This window comes from Heloderma suspectum, chromosome 10 (genome assembly GCF_057233095.1).
Source record: "Heloderma suspectum isolate Gila_16-S chromosome 10, 16-S_ref, whole genome shotgun sequence".
NCBI classification, from domain to species: domain Eukaryota; kingdom Metazoa; phylum Chordata; class Lepidosauria; order Squamata; family Helodermatidae; genus Heloderma; species Heloderma suspectum.
Window position 1 is genome coordinate 14946427 of NC_139467.1, and position 23759 is coordinate 14970185.

At 46.0% G+C, this 23759-nt stretch overlaps 2 protein-coding genes and 1 long non-coding RNA gene across 4 annotated transcripts; 2 read left to right on the plus strand and 1 right to left on the minus strand.

The window, feature by feature from the left end:
• LOC146337777 (uncharacterized) lies at positions 1–11582 on the plus strand. The gene is made up of 4 exons (XR_014785097.1): positions 1–238; positions 2917–3032; positions 7558–9568; positions 9670–11582. It is a non-coding gene; the product is annotated as an uncharacterized LOC146337777 (long non-coding RNA).
• Positions 11583–15525: 3943 nt separating this feature from the next.
• On the minus strand, positions 15526–19953 carry LOC146337778 (uncharacterized). The gene is made up of 5 exons (XM_084816313.1): positions 19937–19953; positions 19607–19705; positions 17411–17495; positions 17112–17328; positions 15526–16481 (listed from the first exon to the last, which is right to left on the minus strand). Exons 1-5 carry the CDS (start codon positions 19951–19953, stop codon positions 15583–15585), a joined length of 1317 nt encoding a protein of 438 aa, XP_084672439.1. The 3' UTR covers positions 15526–15582.
• LOC146337779 (interferon-inducible GTPase 5-like) lies at positions 17140–23759 on the plus strand. Of its 2 annotated transcripts, none has more exons than XM_084815267.1 (2): positions 17140–17313; positions 20056–23759. In XM_084815267.1, exon 2 carries the CDS (start codon positions 20072–20074, stop codon positions 21308–21310), a length of 1239 nt encoding a protein of 412 aa, XP_084671393.1. In that variant the 5' UTR covers positions 17140–17313; positions 20056–20071; the 3' UTR covers positions 21311–23759. The 2 variants fall into 2 exon arrangements, with proteins under 2 accessions (XP_084671393.1, XP_084671394.1); XM_084815268.1 differs by having other exon boundaries at positions 17140–17426; positions 20056–23748.

Here is a 23759-nt window from a genome sequence, read left to right on the forward strand (position 1 = left end):
GATTCCAGTTTGAGGACAACCTTGATCACCAATTGCTTAACAGCTCTTCGAATGTCATATTAGAAGGGAATCGTCTCACATATTAGTCTCATCTCCACAGGAAACTTACCAACTTTTTCCACTAGCAAAAGAAATTTCAGAAACACGGAGAATAGAGGGGCAGAACTGGTGGCTGCAACATATTTCTTACCTGACACCAGAGATCAAAAGCACTGGAATTCTCAGGGGAAAGTGCCTGGTAAGTTATTCTTTGAATTCACTTAGCAAAGCTTATTGCAATGGGGTGGGAGGTGGGGGGACCTGTGACCCTTCAAATGTTGCTAGACTACAGTTCCCATTGGCCCAAGTTAGTACGGCAAACGGGCTGGGATAATGGGAGTTGTAGTCCAGCCACATCTGGAGGGCCAATTTACCTTGGGGGCTTCCAGGCGATGCTTTTATTATGTAATCACACTGCCTCTTTCACAGAGTGTTATGAAATACATATGTCCAGATGATATCTTCCATTTGTAACCCTCCCATGTTTTCCCATCGCTGCTTCTGCCGTATATTTTCTTTCTGTTAAGGAGGGAAATATGGAATGGCTGCGGAATGTCAGACATTGATAGAAGGCTGTTCCTTTTAATCCAAATGCTCCATTCTGACACTACTCTTAGAGTTAGGCTTGGAGCAAATGGATTGTTATCAGAAAGCATTCTAACTGATAAAGGGGTGCATCAGGGATTTCTATTGGCCCCTTTTCTTTTTAACTTTTATATTAACAGCATTGTACAAGAACTGAGAGATCTGGAATGCTTTCCAGCTTCTATTCAGGAGGTTAAACTCTCAGTTCTCCTATATGCGGATGACATTGCAATGATCTCCACTACATTACCTGGAATGCGAAGGCTCTTGCGAAAGTTGAGCAAGTTTTGTACAAGATAGCATTTGTCTATTAATTATGCTAAGACTAAAATTGTAGTATTTGGGAAGAAAAGGAAAACTTATATGTGGAAGCTGGACAATGAATCCATTGAACAAATGAACAACTTTAGATATTTGGGCCTTAACTTCAACGCCCAACTTTCGTGGAGACAACATTTAGATGTAATTAAACTGAAATCATCCCAGTCTACTCAATCCCTCCTTCAGTTCTCTAGATCACAAGGGGGAAGCTTGGTTGCCCCTGCAGTTGAGATATTAAAGAAGGTAGTTTCACAACTGATGTATGGGGCAGAGGTATGGGATACATGAATGCCTCTATTTTTGAGGTGGTTCAGAACTCTTTTACAAAATCCCTCTTAACTGTCCCCTAGGGTACACCCGGGGCAATTCTAAGGGTAGAAGTGGGATTGATTTCAGTTAAAACATCTATTCATGCTGTTCTTGCTTTATATTGGTTCATGCTGACCCATATGAGTGACTCCTGCCTTCCAAAAAAATGCTTTCAAGAGCAACTTCAGACCTCATCCCAAAAGTCTTGGGTAAACCTGACCAGACCTATATTGCAAGCATATGGAATTGATACTGAGTCCTTTCTTTTGCTTTTGATAGAGTAAAGCAGATGCTTAAAGAAAAAAAATCTTTATTCTAAGTGGATGGATTTGATTACAATCTCACAAATGCCTTATTCTTGCTGGTAGCCATTATATAAGACGTCGTTTGGTCTGGAGAGTTACTTTACAACTCTGACTGTGCCCCACCTAAGGAAATAATTTACAGCATTGCGTCTACAATGCATGCCCTCTGCCTTTCTGGAGGGAAGATTTGACAATACCCCAGTCCATCAGAGACTCTGTATCTGCGGGTCTGGGGAGGTTGAGGATGTGTCTCATTACTTACTAAGATGTCCTGTCTATGGCCATCCTAGGCATAAATTTCTTGCCATCATTCTCCAGTGCCTCAAATAGACCACCCTTAGAAGAGATATGTGTTCTTCTTTCTGGCACTGATACTTTCACCACTGTCCAGGTAGCAAAATTTGCCTTGGCAGTAAGGAAAATATGTGCCAAAGCCCAAACAGGTGAGTGGGCATGATTGTGTTGGATGCGTGAATTTACGTATATACAAATATGTGACTGTACTGTACTGTTTTTTCTCTTTTTTTAATGTACATTGTGGTGGCCTATGACTTTAAGCAATAAAGTTTCAGGTTCAGGTTGTGAAAAGGGCCCTATTTTAATTAGGTTGCAAATAGTTCATTTGCACAGGAACACAGCTGTGGAATGTCTTTTGATTGGTAGCACAAGAAGCCATCTGTCTGGAAGCACCTGCCTCTGACAGACTTAGGATATAATTTCATACAAATTTGAAATGGGGCAGATGTTTGAAATTCAAACCTTACTTGGTTACATTTGGCAGTTCTGCTAAAATTCAATTTTGAAAGAGTCTTCTAAAAACTAGAACTTGTATTACTGTGGGGCATACTGGGGGTTGTAGGACTTTTTTCTGTCTAAATATGCATAGGATTGCGCTCTGTATGGCTTATGTCCAAGATACCTTAGAGACCGCCTCCTCCTACCCCAGTCAGCCCATGCCCTAAGATCTGATGGAGTGGCTCTTCTCTATTATGGTAGAGGCGTGGCTGATGGGACAAGAGAAAGGGGTTTCTTGGTAGCCACATCTAAATTGTGGAAATCTTCGCGACAGGACGCTCAGTTGGAGCTCTCTGTACGAAAAAAACCTTCTTTAGGTAGGCGTTTGTTTTCTCAGATGGATATGTTCCCTCCAATATCTCTGCTTTATCTGCTGCATCAGTCTGTTTTTTTATTATATTATGGGTTGTTTTCCCTCCCTCTCTTTTGGAATGTTATTGTATTTTATCATTGATTGTAATCATTGTTCGCTTCCCTGAGTGATGAGTAAGCAACAGAAGGGCAGGATATAATTTGTAAATATATAAATGAATGAATAAATCCTTCCCCTCCTTGGTTTCAGGCATCAAGTTCGGGCTGAGGTTTTATGTATTGAAAGTCCAACTGGCATGCAGTCTTTGCGTATCCTATGCTTTCTCTCAGCAATCCTGGGTGTGGCCAGTGCTCAGAATGGAAGAGGTAAGTCTCCCATGTTTGAAGTGAGTGGGAGCCCAAAATATTGCTGTACATTACCTCCTCAAAAGAATTATTACTAGGGTTGGGTTTGAGCCAGGACTCATTCGGGCTGTTCTACAACATCTTTCCAATGCTTGCACCTAGTCCAAGCCTGCCTGATAAGATGACATATGAAATTTAGGTACTTCGACAAATATCTCCCCATGAAGAAGAATCATCTTCTAACCCCTAGAAACATTATACCAAGTCACCCCATGGTTCCATCTAGCTCAGTATTGTCTCCATTGGCTGGCAACGGCTCTCCAGGGTTTCAGACAGGCATCTCCCCAGTCCTACCTGGAGTTGCCAGGACTTGAATCTGAGACCTTTTGCATGCAAAGCAGGTGATCTGCTACTGAGCTACGGGCTCTGCTAACAGAGACAATACAAAAAGTTTTTTAGGGGCTTTTTAAGAGTGAGTATATTTTTATGCATGGTGAACATATTCACACATGTCAAGTCAAACAAGGGGGCTGTCTTCATGGGTGATTTGCTGTGGATTGGGACCGTTTGGAGGTCTTTTACAGCATCTGACGTCATGGCCAGGCTGCAGCCACCCTGGAGTTTACCTCTGGGGAACCTGCATTTTTGCACAGTACTTTTACTCTGTTGTTTTTTTCTTCAATTCACCTCCCCTGTGGTTCAGCTGCTGTGTGCCCATCCTTTAAATGGGCTTTAAATTCAGTATGATCGGGTGTTCCTAGTGGTGTGTCTTTCACTCGGCCATGACCTCATTAACCTAGGTATCTAGAGTAACTAGCCTGACTTTCCAGCTCATCAAAGCACTACAGCACTCTTCCAGCCTTCAGAATCGCGCTGCACTTCCTTTTCACCAGTGGGAGTAACTAGCCTCCATTTCTCAGCCCATCCCCATTGAGAGTCTTCTCTGATGCTTGTGTTAACTTTGCTTCTCTGATGCTTGCATTACTTCGCTGCTTCTCTGCATGGAGGGAAAGGGCTGGCTGGATTTGCCTCATTCTGCTAGTGCTCCTGCTGCCTCTCCCTCTCCTGTCTGCCTCCTCTCTTCCCTCTCCTGCATTCTTTAGTTTTCATGGTATTGCCATATTGATACAGTGAAATACCAGGGCTGCAGGCTCCCGCTCCTGTCCATCTCCTCTTGCTAGATAGCTAGTACTTGAAACACTGTGGCTCCGATTTTCTCAATGGGAAAAAGACACTACAGATTCTCTATGGAGGGAAAGCAGGCAACAGAGGCTGCAGACTGAGAATGTGTGAAGCAGCTAGATCACTGTATTTATTCCCCGGAAGTGCACAACTGGAGTTTTATGACTGGGCAACACAGGCTGCAGACTGTCAATGGGTAAAGCAGCTAGATCCCTGAATTTACTCTCTGGAAAAGGAGAAAGTGGGTGGGAACTCTAACTCTCTGACTGGTGGCTGGAATGGGGCAAAATTGCACTGGTGGGTTGGTCTCATGGGAAGCCTTCAGATGCTGTCGGGGATAATAACATTGTAGCCAGGAGGAACCTGGACAGGAGTGGGAAACAAGTCTCTCTCATTGGTTGAGCAGCACCTACTGGGTTGATGATGTTCTGTTCTACTCCCCCCACAACCCAGAAGTATGTTGCTTTCAAGCGCTGTGTGATTTTTAAAGTACAGTACACTTGGCTTTTCTTGCTTCGTGTGTCCCTGATGGACCAAAGCCGATTCCATCAAATTCTGTTTGTTATTCCAGAATGCAATTTGTTTTGCTAGAGCCACGCCCGTACTGTGGCCTTCACCATGTGGATTGTACCCTTCCTGATTCAGCCCTGACCACCCTGCAAATACATTTATTGGTGGGGCCAGGTCAGAGATGGGCCAATTTGCACCGTGCAGTTCACAGCTCCACAGAGGTGTTGCTTCTAGGGATGGGGGAGAATTTCTCCCCGAAACTTTGGGGGGCCGAGTGCCAACGTATTTGGGCCCCCCCGAAGTAGTTTCGGGGAGAAATTCTCCGCCCCCCCACCCCCTGCCCCCCCCCCCCAGGATGGGACTTACCTTTCCCGAATGTCCCTCCCGGCGGCGGGTCCCGGCGGCGGTTCGGCAGGTCTTTGTCAGGGGTGGGGGCGGCAGCTGGTCTTTCGACCGGCTGCCACCGCCGCCATTCCAAGAAAAGTAAAAAAAAAAAAAAATGCCCCCGTGATAGGCTACATGACGATTTACGTAGCCTATCACGGCTAGATTTGCAAAGTCAGCCGTGATAGGCTACGTAAATCGTCACATAGCCTATCACGGGTGACTTAAAAAAAAAAAAAAGCGCATATGGCTAATGGCGGCCCCCATAGGGAGCCGCCATTCACATGCCTTATTTGGTTGCTGTAGTCTACGTAAAGATTACGTAGACTACAGCGACCAAATAAGGAACACGAATGGCGGCTCCCTATGGGGGCCGCCATTTGCATACGCGCTTTTTTTTTTTTTTTTTAAAGTCACCCGTGATAGGCTACGTGACGATTAACGTAGCCTATCATGGCTGACTTTGCAGATCTAGCTGTGATAGGCTACGTGAATCGTCATGTAGCCTATCACGGGGGCGTTTTTTTTTTTTTTACTTTTTATTTCGCGGCCAGGCGAGGCGAGGCGCCTCCTCCCCGGCCTGAATTTCGGCCGGGCGAGGCAGGAAGCCTCCCCCCCGGCCTGAATTTCGGCCGGGCGAGGAGGGAAGCCTCCACCCCCCGGCCTGAACTTCGAGGGGAGCAGCGAAGCGCCTCCCCCCCACCGCGAAGCAAGCTGCGAGACCAGGTAAGTGGCTTTCGTGCACCCCTAGTTGCTTCGCCATGGACACAACTGTAAGGAGTGGTTGCTTGGGTTGGAAAGGTTGGCTTCTCTTAGCCAGCTAACTCTTCTTTGGTGTTCAGAAGGTCTCACTCCATATTCCATCACTACACATTGCGATTTACAGTGTGTGCCTTGGCCAGGGAGGGAAAAGCTGTGCTATGTTCTGATCCCTAAAGCAAAACCAAAATACACACACAGTCCCTTGTGTTCCTAAACGAGAGAGTATGCATACTCTGCTACTCTCAATTGCCCAAAGGTAACCTGCTCTCCAATGTGATTCCTCTAATTTCCCTTGCTACCCATCCCCATCCTACCCCATATGTCTCTGGTGTCACCAGTCTCTCTTTCTTAAAAAAGGCCCTTCTCAAAATCCACTTTTTCCATAATTCTCGATTGTAGACAGGATTATGGACCAATGTTTGTTCATATCCATCCCATACTACTCTCATCCCTGCCTCTCCTGCTTCTGTCATTGTACCCATTGTCTGTTTTAAACTGCTGTGCAGTTCTTGGGGGCAACAACCTTTTAATTTATTCATTTATTTATTTATTTTGCTTATCCTTGAAGCATCAGATAAACCGTACAAATGTATTATAATTTAAATGCCAAATATCCATGGTTGTCTGCTCCTGTAGCAAGGTACAGAATGATAAACGCAAAGTGATAATTAGGGACGTACGAAAGTCACTTACCTGTTCGCGGATTATGCTGATGCTGGGGGGGAGGCGCTCCGTCCCTCCCCCCCTCCGAATCCTGGCCGGCCGGCTCCGCTCTGCAGGGATTCTGTGGAGCCGCCAGTGCCTTGAGTATATCGCAATATGCCTTATTTAGATGAATCTTCTTAAGATACTTGTGTGAAGGAATTTTACACATGACTGTGTAAAATTTTGGTTACGCCAAAATGGCCGTAGCCACCTCCATTTGCGTCCCTGCAGTCAGCCGTGATAGGCTACGTAAATGTTTACGTAGCCTATCACGGCTGATTTTTTAAAAAAAATGCGCGTACGCAAATGGCGGCGCCCATGGCGAAAATAAATTTATGTAGACTACGGCGAAAATAAGCGGAACGCAAATAGCATAGCGTCTATGCTATTTGCGTTCCCCTTATTTTCGCCGTAGTCTACGTAAACGTTTACGTAGACTAAGACGTGCCAAAATAAGGAACGCAAACGGCGTTGCCCATGGGCGCTGCCATTTGCGTACGCGCGTTTTTGTTTTTGTTTTAATCAGCCGTGATAGGCTACATAAACATTTACGTAGCCTATCACGGTGTTTTTTAAGATTTAGCCGTGATAGGCTACGTAAATCTTTACAGAGCCTATCACGTTTTTTGGGGGGGGGGTTTTAATTGGAAATGGTGGCGGCGGCAGCTGGTTGGAAGACCGGCCGCCGCCGCTGCCGCCGAACCGCCACCGGAGCTGCCGCCGCAGCCGCCGCCACCAGGAAGATCCGCCCCAGGTAAGTCCCATCCCGGGGGGGGGCAGGGGGCCGTTCCGCCACCGATTTCGGGGGGCCGAATGCGCTGGCATTCGGCCTCCCCGAGGTCCATGGCGGAACTTTCATACATCCCTAGTGATAATGTGAATTCACCCTTGGAGTTTTGATAAAGGATGGAACATAGTATGATCAACTGTGGAGACAGGGATACTTACCATAGCAACATGAAGTGTTCTGAGAGACTGACCAAAATCTGAATTCTCCTTGCAGCTACATCCTCTTCCACGGAGCCTGTGAAAGATCGCATAACAGCCCGACTGCAATGCACGAAAGACAGACATCACATCTTTTCAGGAACACCCAACCATCTGAAAGTTCTTGCAGAAAACATAGCAGCAACCACTATCCATCAGAGTGGGAGCACAGCCATGGCCAGGCTTAGAAATACAGCTACGCAATCCAGACTGGAAATGACCAGGGGACAACATAAGAAACGTCCCAACACACAAACTCAGAAGGAGCACCAAAGTTGCTTTCTGGCCAGAATTAGGCAAAACATAGAAGAGGCCGCACTTCCTGGGAGGAGACTGGGAGTGTCTGGACCATCTACGGTCTGCAGTACCCCTGCTGCTGGCTCAGTGGGAAATAGAGAGTATGAGACAGGGACTAGAGGGCAAGATGAAGCAGATGGGCAGGAAACTGGGCAAGTCCAAACTGAAATGAGCCATGGCCTAGGCCATGGTGCCACATCTCGCCCCAGCCACTACAAGCCACACCATCCCACAGGTCAACATTCTTCTTCCTGGTATCAACCACGAAAGTTGAAGCCTACATCTTATCCTCAGCCAACTGATGTGCCAACCTTGGACTCTTTATCTGTAATAGAGCCAAATACCAACACTAATGGAGGAGACCAGACAGATAAGAGTGTCAGCGGCGTCTATCATTTCCTGGTTTTATTTTTCTTTTTCTTATTCCCTGTCCCATTGTGTATACTTTGCTGTCGTGGGGAGGAAAATGAGTGACTCAGTGCATGTAAATTGGGCAGGGAGAAATTTGGAGGTGGGAAAATGGAAGGGCCAGTTGAGGAGTAGCTCGGTCAGATCCTGAAGGACTATTCCTTTTTCTGGTTCCTCTTTGAGCGAAAGTCATCTCGCTTGTCAACATAACATTGGAGCTCAGGGTACTAATGCCAGATGACAGGTTGATCCAGAGGAAAACAGCTGGCTTCCTTCATCAGGGTATTTCACTGGCTTGTGGCAACGATGTCTGCCTGGATGGAGTAGTTGGCATCGGCCTATCTTTGCTACATCTTTCCACGATCTCAGTGCAGCTTCTGCCTAGATCTCATGGTTGGGGAGATGAGGTCATTAAAGTCTATCACACATATGGGCAGCTCAGGGAGCCATACCCATCTTTCCCTGCTGGCCAGCTGATCAGACATCATCTGGGCAGTCCACTGCTATTACCAGCAGGGAAACAGCAATCTTCATTGGGACCACTGGGGTGGACGCAAGGTTAAAGGGCTTCTCCACACGGAGCTTTTATCCTGCTATTGAGATTGCTCACTCACAAAAGTTTTCGGGTCCTTTAGATGACATCGTCAACCTCCAGGGCATCTCTTGTACTAAATGACCTTTATTCCATTTTTTTAAAGATCAGAGATAATGAGCTATCAAATTACAGCACTTGAGTTCCCTTGTGAAAAGCGGAAAACTTGGAATAAGAGGTGCTAGACCACAGTGCCATCTAGTGGCTATATAATGAAACATATTGAAGAATCAGATAAGAGGGAAAAGGCAGGGGGAAAGAGGAGAAAAAGGAAGCAGGTATAAGGGAGTCCATCGTGATCCTGCATTTAAAGTGGAAGCAGAAGGCCCCATTTTAAATATGGATTTTAGGCTGATGTAGAGATGCTCAAAGTCTCTCCCCACCCCAGCAATCCTGAACAAGATTGCCACTTAATAGCAGCAGGGAAACAGCAATCTTCCCTGTATCAGAATTGCTGAGTATGATCTCTGCTGGGGGGGCGGGAGGCAAGACTTTAACTTGGACACACACATATCCCAGTGATCTCTGCAGGATCCCTGTGTGTGAATGGGTGTGTGTCCTGGCCCCATTCACTGCCCCTCCACTCACCATGAGTCCCACCCAATTATGCACCCCCCCCAACAGGCTCCATGGGGGCCTGTGCAGCCCACCCCACCCCACAAATATTGCCCACCCCTGGTCTATCAGAATTTTATTTTTCAAGGGATTCAGTGATGCCTTCACCAGCCTGGTGCCCTTGAGATGTGCTAGATGGCAACTCTCACAATTCCTAGCCAACATAGCCAGTTGGAATTATAGGAGTTGTAGTCCAACACTTCTAGAGGGCACCAGGTTGGGGAAGGCTGCCTCAAATCATGTGGTACAGCCTTTGATTAGGACCAGCTGCTGATTAGGACCAACGGAAAGAAATTCTAGCTTTGAGAAGGAAGTCCTGAGACAGGGAAGAAAGGATCAATAAACAAAGACACAATGCCACTGCTGACTCCTCTAATAAAACATGTGAGAACTGCTGGGCTGGTCCAATGACAGCAAAGCATTCCATGTTCCAAAACGTTCTCTAGACCTTATCAGTGTTAAACGGAAGGTTAAGCCACAGCAGAGTAAGTGGCTACATCAGGGGTATTGAAGCTCTCTCAACCAGAAGGCCAAATTCCATTTTGGAGAAATTCTCAGGGGAGTTCATTCCAGTGTGGAAGGCAAAAGAGGTGGGGCCAAAATACAAAAAATACCCGCCTATTTTAGCTTAAAGCACATCCTGCCAGTAGCTAAGAGCCTTTCTGCATGCTGCTTTTATTGTGCACTCATTATTGCTTACTCGCAGTAGTTTGCGGGTCCTTTACACAATGTAGAAAGGCAGAGAAAGAAAATCCGGGGGGGGGGGAGCACATCAAAAGGAGCCAATCTTAATCCTCCAAAGAATCTGGAAGCAGAAGCTTTGGTAAAAGTGCAGGATAAAAGCCTCATGTAGAATGGGGGAAAAACAGCACAAAGCCAGGAAGCCACCAAATGGTCAGTGGTTGAGGAAAAGACATGGCCAACTGAGGAACCCCAGAGGGCCAGACTGGGACCCCAAGATGTCCGGATGAGATTCTGCCTCCCTGAGCCATATATTTGGCTGTGTTTCTGTGGGACAGGCAGAAGAGACAGTGCTGTTTTTAAGGGGCTTTACAAAGATTCAACAATGTTCCTTCCAAGGTGCAGCAAGGGAAATATTTTCTCTGTACAAACACTCCCATATAAACTGAGGTCTTTCGAGGAAAGCCTTTCTCTGTGTCCCATTCTTTCAGGAAATTCTGCTAGAATATCGGCTAGAAAACTGTATCCTATGTTGTTTTGATTATTATTATCAATATATTTCATTCTTTCATCCTACAAAATACGAGAAATACAAAATACAGTGAAGAGTATGGGGCTGGGGGAGAAGGAGGGGGAAAATCCAATATAAAATACTAATACATTATTCAAAATGTATTTGAGAGACAAGATACAATTTAAATTTCATTTAAAGTTGTCAACTGACCAGGAAAAATGGCCTGGCCTGCCCTTTTGTCTTGCATAACTGTGTACACCTCTGTCATGTCTCCCCTTACTCACCTTTTTTCTGAAACAATCCCGGCTGTTGCAACCTTCACTCACAGGGGAGATGCTCCACCCCCTTGATCATTTTGGTTGGCCTTTTCTGCACTTAGGTGCAGTGACCAGAACTGTACACAGTATCCCAAGTATGGTCCCCCCATAGATTTGTACTAGGGTGGTATGATATTGGCAGTTGCATTTTTTATTCCTTTCCTAATTATGCCTAACATGGAATTTGACTTTTCCACAGCAGCCACACACTGGGTTTCTCTGTAGTCCACAAAAGCTTGTGCGTTGCTAGGCTTGGGTGCATGGAGCCTGGACCTGGCCTTGGATCTACATCACAGAACCCTGAGCATCCACTGATGCCAACGGAAAAAAACTGTTCTCATTAACTGCCATGCAATTTTCAAGGGGGATTGCAGCTAGGGAAGGAAGGGTTAACTCTCCCCATTCCACATGCTTCAACAACCACCACCACTCCAAATTTTCCCTTGCATGGCAATTACACTTAGTAAAACAAAAAAACTTTCTCCATTGGTTTGGGTTGATCTGGTCAAAGGGCAAATTAATTGAAGAATTTGTTTTATTTCAAACCATTTGGATGATAAATTAATTAGCTGCCTTTGCCTCATGTGAGATTTAAATAAATCCTAGTAATTATTTTTAAATTTGCAGATATGGATATAAATTGGCTTACACAGATTTTAAGCAGATTTGTGTCCAATGGGCCTAACACTTTTAAGTGCCTAACAATGCCCCTGCTTATGCTATAAGAAATTAGTCTTTCAGGTGCCACAGGCATCTTCGTAGTTTTCAAGCACAAAGATGGAACTTGGCAGGATTACACAGATTTGACAAAAGCTTGCAGAAGATTTCTTCAAACCGTTTGTGCAAGATAGACACCAAAAGCCACAAACGGAGCTTCCCCATTCTGAGAAATGAGATTTATTTAAGAAAAGAAAAGCAGAAAGACTCTTAACCAGCAATCTTGCCCTTGGGGTAGGAAGGGCTTAATCCTTGCAAAAAGACGGCATTGCTTAATTTGCCTGCTTTGTCCATTTAAAAAATGGCATACTGCTGTTTGTGTGGCTGTGAGATACACATCAAGATGGAAGGCAGGACTTGGCCCATATTAAAGGTGTGTGTGTGTGCGCACACACGCATGCATGCACTGAAGGGATTGCTAATTTGAAAAAGAAATAAACAGAACTTCTACTCATCTAGCCACTGCAGAGATCAACAGCTGAAAGATTGTCCCTGCCTGGAGATGCAGTAAGCAGCAACCAGATTATTTCTTGCAGAAGAAATAAAAACTCAAAACAACAAGTACAGTACTATAAAAATGACACAAAATAACCATATGATACATACAAACAATAACAGTGAGAGGAAGCAAACTGGGCAGTATTCAACGCTGCCCGTGCACTAGCAGGACCCGCTGGAAGATAGCACATCCTGAAGCAAACAGAAATGAACAGAAATGCTCACTTTTGGAACACGGCAGGTCAGCGGAGCTTGCAGAAGGCAGCTCTGCTGACCTATCCCATTCCAGAAACAAATGTTTCTGTGCATTTACGGGATTGCTTTAGGAAGCACTAGTTTCCTGTTGCGTTAGCGGTGGGTCCAGATGGCACAACAGAAATTGCAGGAGCACAGCAGCCGCACTGGACACTACCCTATAAAGCTATACAACAAGCAAAAGCAATACAATCCCTTAGAATGCCCAGGCAAATAAAAATCTCTTCTCCTGGCGTTGAAAAGACTGTAATGTCAGTGCCAGCTGAGCTTCCTTCAGGAGGGCATTCCAAAGTCAGGACGACACCACAGAAAAGACCCTCTCATCTGTATAAACGCAATGGACCCTTCCTAATGATGGCATATGGAAGCTGCACAGGGAGTAAACGATTACAGTCCAATTCTACACATTGGAAGTTCCTGCAAGTCACTGTGCATAAGACTGCAGCCTTCGTCAGCTGAGGCTTCAGTAGAGGCACATGGCCCCTTGGTAGAGATGGTGAGGAGACATATATTGAATCCTAAAATGGCGTGGGGGGCTCTTTTTTAGGTGGATAATCAGCGCCTTTCAGGCTCCTTCAGGTATGGTTTATGTGTTTTGAGCGCCAGGTGCAGGGCACCTTAAGCATCGCTCCACATGTCATGGCATCTTACTATCACAAGCAGTGGCTCACTGCACATTGCTGCCAGTACCCAAAAAGAAATGTTTGGAGTGGCTTGGTGAAAAAATGTCACCCCTCGAGTGGTGAGCAACATGACAAATGCTCTATCATGAGGTAACAGCCACCACATAGTGAGATTTAAAATCAGCCAGCATATCATGGCTCTGACTTAGAAAGTGGTCCTCAGAACGCTTTAATTACAGGGTTTGGGAGCATTGGTCTCTGCCATTAAAGATGGCTTTCCACAGTCTGCACATGCTACATCACTGGTTTCTCATGTTTACTGCAGGCAATTCCTGAGAGAAAAGGTACTTTGCCTTCCTTCAGACTTTTTTGCACAATCCCAGTTGTTCATACATGCAGAAACAGCATGTGGTACAGTCCTTCCTGGGCTGTACCACTTCAGATGGCAGGTGGGAGGCAGGAAGCTTAAAAGCTCCCCCATGTTTTTTTTTTAATCCCCCCACCTCTGGAAAGCTAATGCATAAGGAGAAAGGCTACTATTGTTATTATTATCATCATCATTATTGTTGTTGTTATTCTCCACTATACGTATTTTTATTTATTTTCTTTAGGGTGTAATCCTATGGAATTGGCACAAGACGGATGCCTCCGTTAATGTCTTTTTGAATCTTCCTTGCAGCCAACGAGTGCTCAAGGTGATCCACAATAAAACTATAAAAAGAATAAAATACATTTAAAAACCAAATGAACAAGAAAACAAAAACAAAACGAGACTGATAAAATACATACATTGCAATAAATCACGGGAAACCTCTAAAATCAAATAGTGGTGAAACAGTATAGTTTTTACCAGCCACCTAAAGGCCAGTAATGAGGGAGTCAACCTAACCAACCTAGGAGGGAATTCCACAACAGGGGGCTGCTACCGAGAAGACCTTGTCTGGAGTCCCCTCCCACCTCACCTCTCCAGTTGATGGGTCATGTAACAGGTCTTTGGATGATGAATGCAGGCTCCAGGCATGTTTATAGGGGAGGAGGCAGTATTTCAGATACCCTGGCCCCAACCCTCCTAGGCTGTACAGGTAGGAGCCGGCACTCCTTTACTGGAGCTCAGGAGTGCTGGCTGTATTTCATGGCCCTTGGGCAAGACACCCCCAGTGAGCCTACCTTCTCACCGCCATTGTCAACAACTGCTTTTGCTCCTCATCCTTTCTTATCATTGCTACCGCTTGCTTGCTTGACAGGCAGAGAGCCAGGGAGCAAGTAGGCCGGGGCACCTCCTGCTCCTCCTTCTTATCACCTGCGCCAAAGTTGGAAGCAGGGAAATAAGCAGACTACAGTGCTGAAGAGGAGGAGCAAGTCCAGGGGACTGTTATCAATGGGCCCCTGCTGGAATCCAACCATGCCTATCCAACACCAGCCCCAAAGCTTGGAAACAAATAGGAAGCCAATGAAGCCAATGATGCTGTTTCAAGACTGGTGTTATGTAGTCTATGGGCTTCTTCAGACAGAGCTTTCATCCTGCTATTGAGGTTGCTCACTCACGGAGGTTTGCGGGCCCTTTAGATGGCTTCGTGAACCTCCAGGGCATCTCCTGCACTAAATGACCCTTATTCCATTTTTAAATAGATTGGAGATACTGTGGTGCTGGAGAAGACTCTTACGAGTCCCCTGGGCTGAAAGGAGGTCAAATCAGTCCATCCTGAAGGAAATCAACCCTGACTGCTCATTGGAAGGACAGATACTGAAGCTGAAGCTCAAATATTTTGGCCACCTAATGCGAAGACAAAACTCCCTGGAAAAGACCCTGATGCTGGGAAAGACTGAAGGCAAAAGGAGAAGGGGACAGCAGAGGATGAGATGGCTAGATAGCATCACTGATGCGATGCAATGAATATGAACTTGAGCAGACTCCGGGAGAGAGCGGAGGACAGGAAGGCCTGGCGTGCTGTGGTCCCTGGGGTCACGAAGAGTCGGATGCGACTTAACGACTGAGCAAGAATGAGGTATCAAATTACACTGCTTGTGTTTCACTTGAGCTCCCTCCATGAAAAAGGAAAAGCCGTAAGAAGAGGAGCGAGATCAATGAAACCTATGGAAGACTCGGATAAGGGGGAGAAGGAGGGGGAAAGGGGAGGGGGGAAAGGGATCACGTGTAAAGGGGGTCCGTTGTGTTCCTGCTTTTAAAGCAGAAAGCCCTGTTTTAAATGCGGGATTTTAGGCTGGTGTGGAGATGCTCTATAAACCATACACAGACAACAGTTTGGCTGCTGCATTTTGCACTAGCTGTCATTCCTGCACACTTTATCATTTGAACATCTAGCCTTCTCTTTCAGGTGTTTTTTCCCATGAGCAAGAGGGGCTCATGTCACTGTTTTTTAAAATATGGGAGAGTACTCAAGCATGTTGCCTCCCTCCCATGTTGGGCCCAAAGTGCTACAACTCGGGAAAATTGCATTGTGCGTTCTTAAAATTAGAATTGGCCCTTAGAGAGAACAAGGTCTGAATTTCCTTATCTGTGACCTCATTCTAGCTGCAAGGGCTTCCTCGCATGTGCATGTGCGTGATTTTTGTTCCCACTGAAGAACCGTACAGTGCTGGTCCAAAGACCTGAGATCTTGATCCGGTAGTGAATGGTGCCATCCTGTACATCATAGATATTGATTTCATTCTCCCCCCTGCCAGAAACGAACGTCACCACTTGTCCACCACAGTCTATAACCATGTGGGCGCTGTTTTGGACGCAGGATGGCTCCTTGGCTAACTCTTGCACTGCAAACTCCAGGCAACCCCCAAGTTCCTCAGAAAGAACCCCCCATGACTGCAAGTTCTGTCTCACTCTCAGCAGATCTTTGACACTCAATGGCTCGTTACGAACGGAGAGCCTAGCGAGGTACATTTCAGGCGTCAGCTCCCGGATGTTGCAATGGATCTTCTCATATAAGAGAAACACAGAAAAATCACAGTCTCCATTGCCAGAGACAAACTCTATGGGTGGTCCGTCACACTGGATAATCATCCGGGCATTTTGCTGCACCAAGAGGGGTTCCGTGTTAAAGACATCAATGGCCAAGTTGAAACAAGCTTGGCCCATATAGTTCACCCCGTCCAGTCGATCGTGGTGCTTCAGGAGATTCCCAATGGTCAGCGGTTCGTAGGAGGGCAGCATGGTAGCTATGTACAACAAGGTATCCTTTAGGGTTTTCATGATGCCAGGGGGCCTCCACCATTGCTTGTTTGCCATGCCAACCGCATGCTCATTGGTCACAGAAGAATAATCCATGCTGTCTGAGGCATGCCAGAAGGCAGAGAGGAGGGCAGAGAGGAGGGCGGAAAGCGTCAACACAATCATGGTAACAGTAAAAAATCTGATAATGAATCTTTCCCTCTCAGACGAGAAGAAATCCACCTTGCGTCTCTGACCTTAAAAGTTTCACTTTCCTCCAGTTCACGTGACCCAGCTAGACCTCCGGCTTTGCCGTTCGTGGTTTCCTCCCACGCACCCTATTTCCCTACTCCTGTTTTTTGTGGGTGAGTTCACGCTAAGCGTGTCTCGTTCTCTCTCCCATTGCTACAACGACAACAAAAGGCAGCCGCGTCGGCCGAAAGAAAAATGCCAAGATCCATCTTGTTGTAATCCTTTTATTAGGCTGTCAACTTAAAAGATTTACCCCCAAAAAATGTGCAAGCTTTCGGGATCTCCAGATCGCTTCGTCAGGCAAGACGTTACCAAAAAAAGCAGGGTTTTTTTTTTGTAACGTCTTGCTGTCAGGCTGCCTTTACAGCCGGAGTGTCCACAGAAGCTGCGGAGGAGGAGGAGATACATTCCTCTCCAAAAGCCCTTTATCCCTCCCTCCGTGAGCTGCTCGGCATCGATTTTAGTACCGACCGAAACCAAGAGGTTTCCTCCCTTTTTCCCCACGTGAACTACACCGTAGTTTTAAATGCCCCTTCCCCCCCTGCCCCCAATTTTCCTTCTTGTTTTGAAGTTTGCATCATGCTTTGCCCTGAGCTCATTCCTCCCAGGAGAGGGCAGCAAGGACCTCTCAGCACTATAAACGCGCAAGCACCGTGCAGGCGCACAGAACTCAGATGTGCGCGGAAGCAGGAAGGGCGAGCCGCTCAGCTGGCCGCGATCGCCACGCAGCCGCCCCTCGCGGAACTCCCTCCCTCCAACCCCCTCCGCCGGCTGGAGCTCTGTCCTGCGGGCCCGGGTGGCTTCGACGCCGACGTTGCAGCAGCTTTGTCGCGGAAGGTACGCGGAAGGCGGCTAAGGAGAGGGTGGGAGAGAGATGCATCTAGCCACAGACGAGGCCGGGCCGGGACAGGAGCGGAGCAGCGGCGCGGTTGACCAGGATTTGCACAGAGGTCAGGGGCAGCTCCGTTTGCCTAGGCAGGAGACTCGGGGCTGGAACAGGCTGGTTGTAAACGCTGGATCTGAAAAGCAAAACATGGCCAGTACGCGGTCACCCAGGGTGCCTTAAAACGTTGTTGTTGTTCAGGGTGCCTTAAAACGTTGTTGTTGTTGTTGTTCAGTCGTGTCCGACTCTTCGTGACCCCATGGACCATAGCACGCCAGGCCTTCCTGCCCTGCGCTCTCTCCCGGAGCGTGCTCAAGTTCATATTCATTGCATCGGTGATGCTATCTAGCCGTCTCATCCTCTGCCGTCCCCTTCTCCTTTTGCTTTCAGTCTTTCCCAGCATCAGGGTCTTTTCCAGAGAGTTTTCTCTTCGCATTAGGTGGCCAAAATATTGGAGCTTCAGCTTCAGTATCTGTCCTTCCAAGGAGCAGTCAGGGTTCATTTCCTTTAGGATGGACTGATTTGACCTCCTTGCAGTCCAGGGGACTCGTAAGAGTCTTCTCCAGCACCACAGTTCGAAAGCATCAATTCTTCGGCGCTCAGCCTTCCTTATAGTCCAGCTCTCACAGCCATACATTACTACCAGGAAAACCATAGCTTTGATTAGACGGGGTGCCACAAGTAGATGCCTCGTTTTATAGGACGAGGTGGAATGAAACGCCGGAGCCTGAGAAAGGCAAATCACAGCAAATCCTGTGTGCGCGCTTCACTACGGAGCGAGCTGCGCTGATTTCGGTGGGAGGGTTTAACTTCTGAGCCAACCCGACAAAGAAGGGGATCGGTTTGAGTTGATCTTCCTTCAGTGGAACTTTTAAAAGGGTTTAGTTGTCGCTGTTAATTGCTTTATGGCGCAAACCTATGCGCGTTTAGACAGAATAAAGGCCTGCAGTGCCCAGCGTGCTAAATGTTCTGCCTAAACGTGCATAGGGTTGTGCCCTTAGTTAGACAAACGCCATTGCGATACGTGACCCTTAGTTTAAAAAGGAAGTTTGAAAATGGTTGCTGTGAAAGCCCTAGTATCCAGGTACACATGCACAGGATGTGCTACTCAAACAAGGTCACATCCTGGTACACCATTTTAAAGTGTGCCATGCCAGCACCACAGACTGATTGCTGTTAGTCATGATCTATACTCTTGTCTAATATATATAATAATCTTACATATCTTAAACTATTTCAGCAGTTTAAATAAATGTATGTGTCAACACAAGCCTCAAAAACTTGCTGAGATAATGTATAATGTAATAAACGAGAGGCACCATGTGATTGTTCGGAAAGGCTGTCAATAATAAGTGGCCTTTGCTTTCCCGATTGCAAAACACCAGAAGCCAACTAGCTTCAAAAATTAAAATGCAGGAAAACACCAGAAGCCAACTAGCTTCAAAAATTAAAATGCAGGAAAACACCAGAAGCCAACTAGCTTCAAAAATTAAAATGCAGGAAAACTTTAGTTCCCACCAATTAATCCACTAAAGTGTTTGAAGTCTTGCCTACCACACTCTGACCCAACAAAGCTGGGTGATGAATTTGAGTGCATGCTTAAGAGAAAAATGGGGATTCTCTTACGCTAAATTTCATGACAAAAGTGGGATGTTACGTGTATGGTGTCAGGAAAATTAAAGTAGATTCTTCTCAGGGATTTATTTCTCATCCCCTTTTTTCTGGGAGTCCTACTTTTGGAGGCTAAATGCAAGTGGCATACTTCAGAGGAAAGGCTGCTGAGCCCCCTAACCTCTATCAAAGTTTTAGGCCCTTTGGGACTCCGCAACCTCACTCCCCTGGTTTCTGCTGGAGTTCATTGGCCTCCAATGCTGTTACTGCTTGTTCCATTTTATTTTACTCCGCCATGTGGAGCAATATTGGCAGCCTACAAATGTGTATCAAGTGGTTTAAATAAAACAAACATTAAAATGCAAAAAAAGTTTTAAAAAATATAAAACAGAAGAAGACAACAGGTCCTCCAGAATAATATTTTATTAGATTTATATCCTGCCTTTCCTCCAAAGAGTTCAAGGCGCTGTACATGGTTTCTTTGCCCATTGTATCCTCACAACAATCTTGTGAGGTTGGCAAGGCCGAGACATAGTGAGTGGTCCACCGTCAACCACTGAGCTACATGGCAGAGTAGGGATTTGAACCTGCTTCTCCCCAGTCCTAAGCTAACAAGTATCAAGAGGTACACCCTACCTGCTAAAATTCTCTGCAAAGTAGATGTGGTCCCCACTCATTGGAGGCTCATCCACCATCCAAGCTTCCAGCTCTCCCCTGGGGGTAACCTTCTTTCCCCTGCCAGAGGACAACCACATCCAAAAAGGGTCAGAACCAAACAAAAGGGAAGCAGGCTGCCAGTGGCTATGGCCTTTGCTCCACTCTGAAAGTAGAGTATCAGGCACCTCTGATTTTCCCTATCCTGTTAACTTCTCACACTAACAAACTTTGGATAGATTATTGTCCTATCTAGAGAAACATTATTCAAGCTGGTAATGGCCCCATATCTCTTTCTTTCAAATATCAAACCCAAAGCTGAATTTCATGCTATCTACTAGATACAGAACACAGCATCACAATGAAAAATAATAATTTGTTAAATGTCTTATGGTATGTGTTGCACCCTTCACCTCTCCACTTTCTCCCAGGCCTCAAATCGACCGTATGGCAGTTCAGCCCCCACTGGATTCAGAAGACCAATTTGCTAAGTCCCTAGAAGACTATGACATCATCACTGAAGAGGACATTGAAGAAATTAAAGATGCTCTCGAAGGAGGGAGAATGGCAGAAGCAGCCTCCAAGATTATGGAAAGCCTGCAGGCCTTGGAGAACACGTGCCTGGACATTGCAGTAACAGGAGAGTCTGGCTCTGGCAAGTCCTCCTTTGTCAATGCCATTCGGGGTCTGGGAGATGAAGAAGAAGGATCTGCTCCTACTGGGGTGGTGGAGATCACAAAGGTGTCCACTCCTTACTTGCATCCCAAGCATCCCAATCTGACTGTGTGGGATCTGCCTGGAATTGGCACTCCAGAATTCCAGTCCAGCACTTACCTGGAGCAGGTAAACTTCTCCCGTTACGACTTCTTTATTCTCATTGCCTCGGAGCGCTTCAAGTCTAACCACGCTCAGTTGGCACGCGAGATCCAACGGCTAGGCAAACGCTTCTACTTTGTGCGCTCCAAAGTGGACGCAGACCTAGAGGCCACCAAAAGGCGTCGGCCACGAGGCTACAATGAGGAGGTGATACTGAGGCAGATCCGAGAGAACTGCCAAGAGTGCCTTGTGGCTGAGGGTGTGGTTGCGCCCCAGGTCTTTCTCCTTTCCAGCTGGGAGCTAAACAAGTACGACTTCATGCTGCTAGAGGAAACCTTAGAGAAGGAGCTTCCAAGCCATAAGAGGCATGCCTTCCTCCTTGCCCTGCCTAACATCTCCTTCGTCATCTTACAGAAGAAGAAAGAGGCCTTACAGAAACAGATTTGGAGGCTGGCTACTGTCTCATCTGGAGTGGCTGCTGTGCCCATCCCAGGCCTCTCTGTAGCCTGTGATGTAGCTATCTTGGTTAAGACTCTCTCAGAATATCGTCAGAACTTTGGTCTGGATGAGGAATCTCTCACCAAGTTGGCTGAGAAAGTTGGTAAGCCTGTGGAGGAGATCAAAGAGGTGATCACATCACCGCTAGCCAAAGAGATCTCCAAGGACCTGGTGGTGAAGATGCTAACCAAGGCTGGTGGAGGGGCGTTGATGCTTGTGGAGTACTTTGCCAGCACGGTGCCCATATTTGGTTCCATGGCAGCTGGAGGGATCTCCTTTGGAACCACCTACTACATGCTCTGGAGCTTCCTAAATGAGGTAGCAGAAGATGCTCAAAAAGTTCTCATCAAGGCCTTTGAGACTGACGTTTGAGACCGACGTTTTTAGACTCTTGTGTGGCAGATTTCAGACAGGTGCTCAGTTTTCATTTGAATCTAAGAGAGCTTTGTCCTCTTTGGAAGCTCAGAACTAAGCTCACCAACTTGACAGAAAAGGATACCAAAAACACACACATACACAAACAAATTGGCCCATGACAGTAATTTTTTAAGAGTGGCTGTGAAGTGAAAAAGAGATTTACTCCTTTTTTCTGTTTATTTTGACAAGTTTCAAAACAATTTAAATTATTGAGGATTCTAGCATCCGAAACTTAGGAACTATAGTTCTAAAGTGGCTAGGTAGATTCTCTAAAATTAAGAGTGCCCACCACCTTTGCAAAAGCTGCAGTCCCCAGCATTCCTTGAGGAAAGCCATGACAGTTAAATAAGAATGAAGCTGGTTTAAGTTTAAAATGCATTGGGCATATGCTGCTCCTGGATTTTGACTGGACGCCTCCTTTGAACAAGACTGCTTCCTTTATTGAAGAGCTGAAAGATCAATGTTTAAATACATGTATTTTTTTAGTGTCTTTGCCCTAGTGAATTACAATTAAAGCTGGGATACCTCATTAGACTATAAATGGTTATTAGACAATAGATTGTACTGTTCTTTGCAGGGGTATCATTAGAGGGGGCTCACCTGGGCACAGGCCTGGATCTTTTTGGGCTGAGCCCCAGATCTTTTGAGCTGTCCTAATTGCCTTTTTTTTTTTTTACATTTTCCCATTGACTTGCATTGGAAAACAGAAACAGACATAACTTTTTTAGTTTGTATGATAAATACATGAAATTGGAAGGCCTGGTAGCCCCCATGGAACTGATTGAACCTGCCCAATTTCAGGCAGGTCTAGTGGCTTTTGTGCTAGTCACAGGTAAAATTTGCTATTTTCAAGAAAATCTGCCAAGCAAAGAGCTTTTTTTTGCCTCCATATACATGCATTGGAATTTGGGGACCTGGAAGCCCCTATGGAGCTGACTGAACCTGCTAAATTTCAGACAGTTAGGTCCAGTGGCTTTTGTGCTAGCCATGTGTAAAGTTTCCTTTTCTCAAAGACTAAAACCACACAGGGGATTAGATACCCTAATCAGAAGGTGTTTCAGGTGACTATTAGGAGGTCACTATCAATAATCTCTGGTGTTTTTTTTTTTTTTTTTTTTGAGGTGCAAAAAACCTCTCTCCCTACTTCTCTGCTCTTACATGCCCACTGTTGGGAGCTTGCGTGCAATGAAATTTTGAAAAGGGGGAAGAAAGAGCTCCATGTGAAATACCGGTATTTCACACAGCATCTGATTTTACTGCCCCAACCTGGAACCTTTGGCTTCTGCAGAAGTTTCGTAGCTTCAGTACAGCAAAGGATCCAATCAGCCTCCACAAACTTGTTTCTCTCCCTCCACTTTAATTTCTCCTAAATAGCTGAGGAACTCCAATTATTCCAAAGGGAGGGTTAAGACTATGTGGCATCATGATCGAATAACTGCTAAGGCTTTTAAATAGGTTCTGCAGTTTTAAAAAAGCTAGAAAAAGCCCTCAGCCACCTCACCTCATAAAGTTCATTTAATCCTTACAAACCCTCCACAGCCTCCTGAATTCCTCTGAAGTACTACCTCTCCGAAAGGTGGCACTTGGCTTAGGGAATTCTCTCAGACCACCCCCCCCCCCCCGCCTGCCCGCTCCCCAGTGCATTTCCAATCACCATTCTTTTCTTCTTCCCTCCCCTATCCTGTTCTTTCTTTTCTTTATTCCACCCAGAGTATATTTTGGGGAATTCTTAGAATTCTCTTCAGTGGCAAGAGAAGTTCTGAACTGTATTTGACTTTATACAAACAGACAAGAGGGTTGGTTTTTCTCCTCCTCCTCACTCAAGTCTTTGAGAAAAGTGGGTTCACGTGGCTGTAGAGAAACAAATCTGGGGCTGTTTTGTTTCAGTTGCCATTATCCAGCAATAGGAAGGGCTGTAGCTCAGTGGTAGAGCACATGCTTAGTATGCAGAAAGTCCCAGGTTCAATCCCCAGCATCTCCAGGTAGGGCTAGGAAAGAGTCCTGCCTGAAACTTTGGAGAGCCGCTGCTGCCAGTCAGAGTCAACAATACTGTGTCAGATGGACCAAGGTCTGACTCAGTATAAGGCAGCTTCCTACATTCCTCTGAAGAGAAAGCTTCAATAAAAGGAGTTTTGGGTTTGTTTTTTTAAGTGGAGGGGAGATAAATATTGCTAATTTATGCAATCCTATGTATGCCTACTCAGAAGTTCCATTATGTTTAATGAAGCTTACTCTCAGGAAAGTGTGCATAGGATTCCAGTGTAAGTTACTTTTGCAGGGAGGTTTGCACCTCGATGTTCTGCATGTGTAATCAGAAATAAGTCCTGAGTTGTGAGCATGGTACTGCAGGCTTAATACAGTGCCTATCCAATTTTGTCTAATGAATTGACTACCCTTTCAGCTC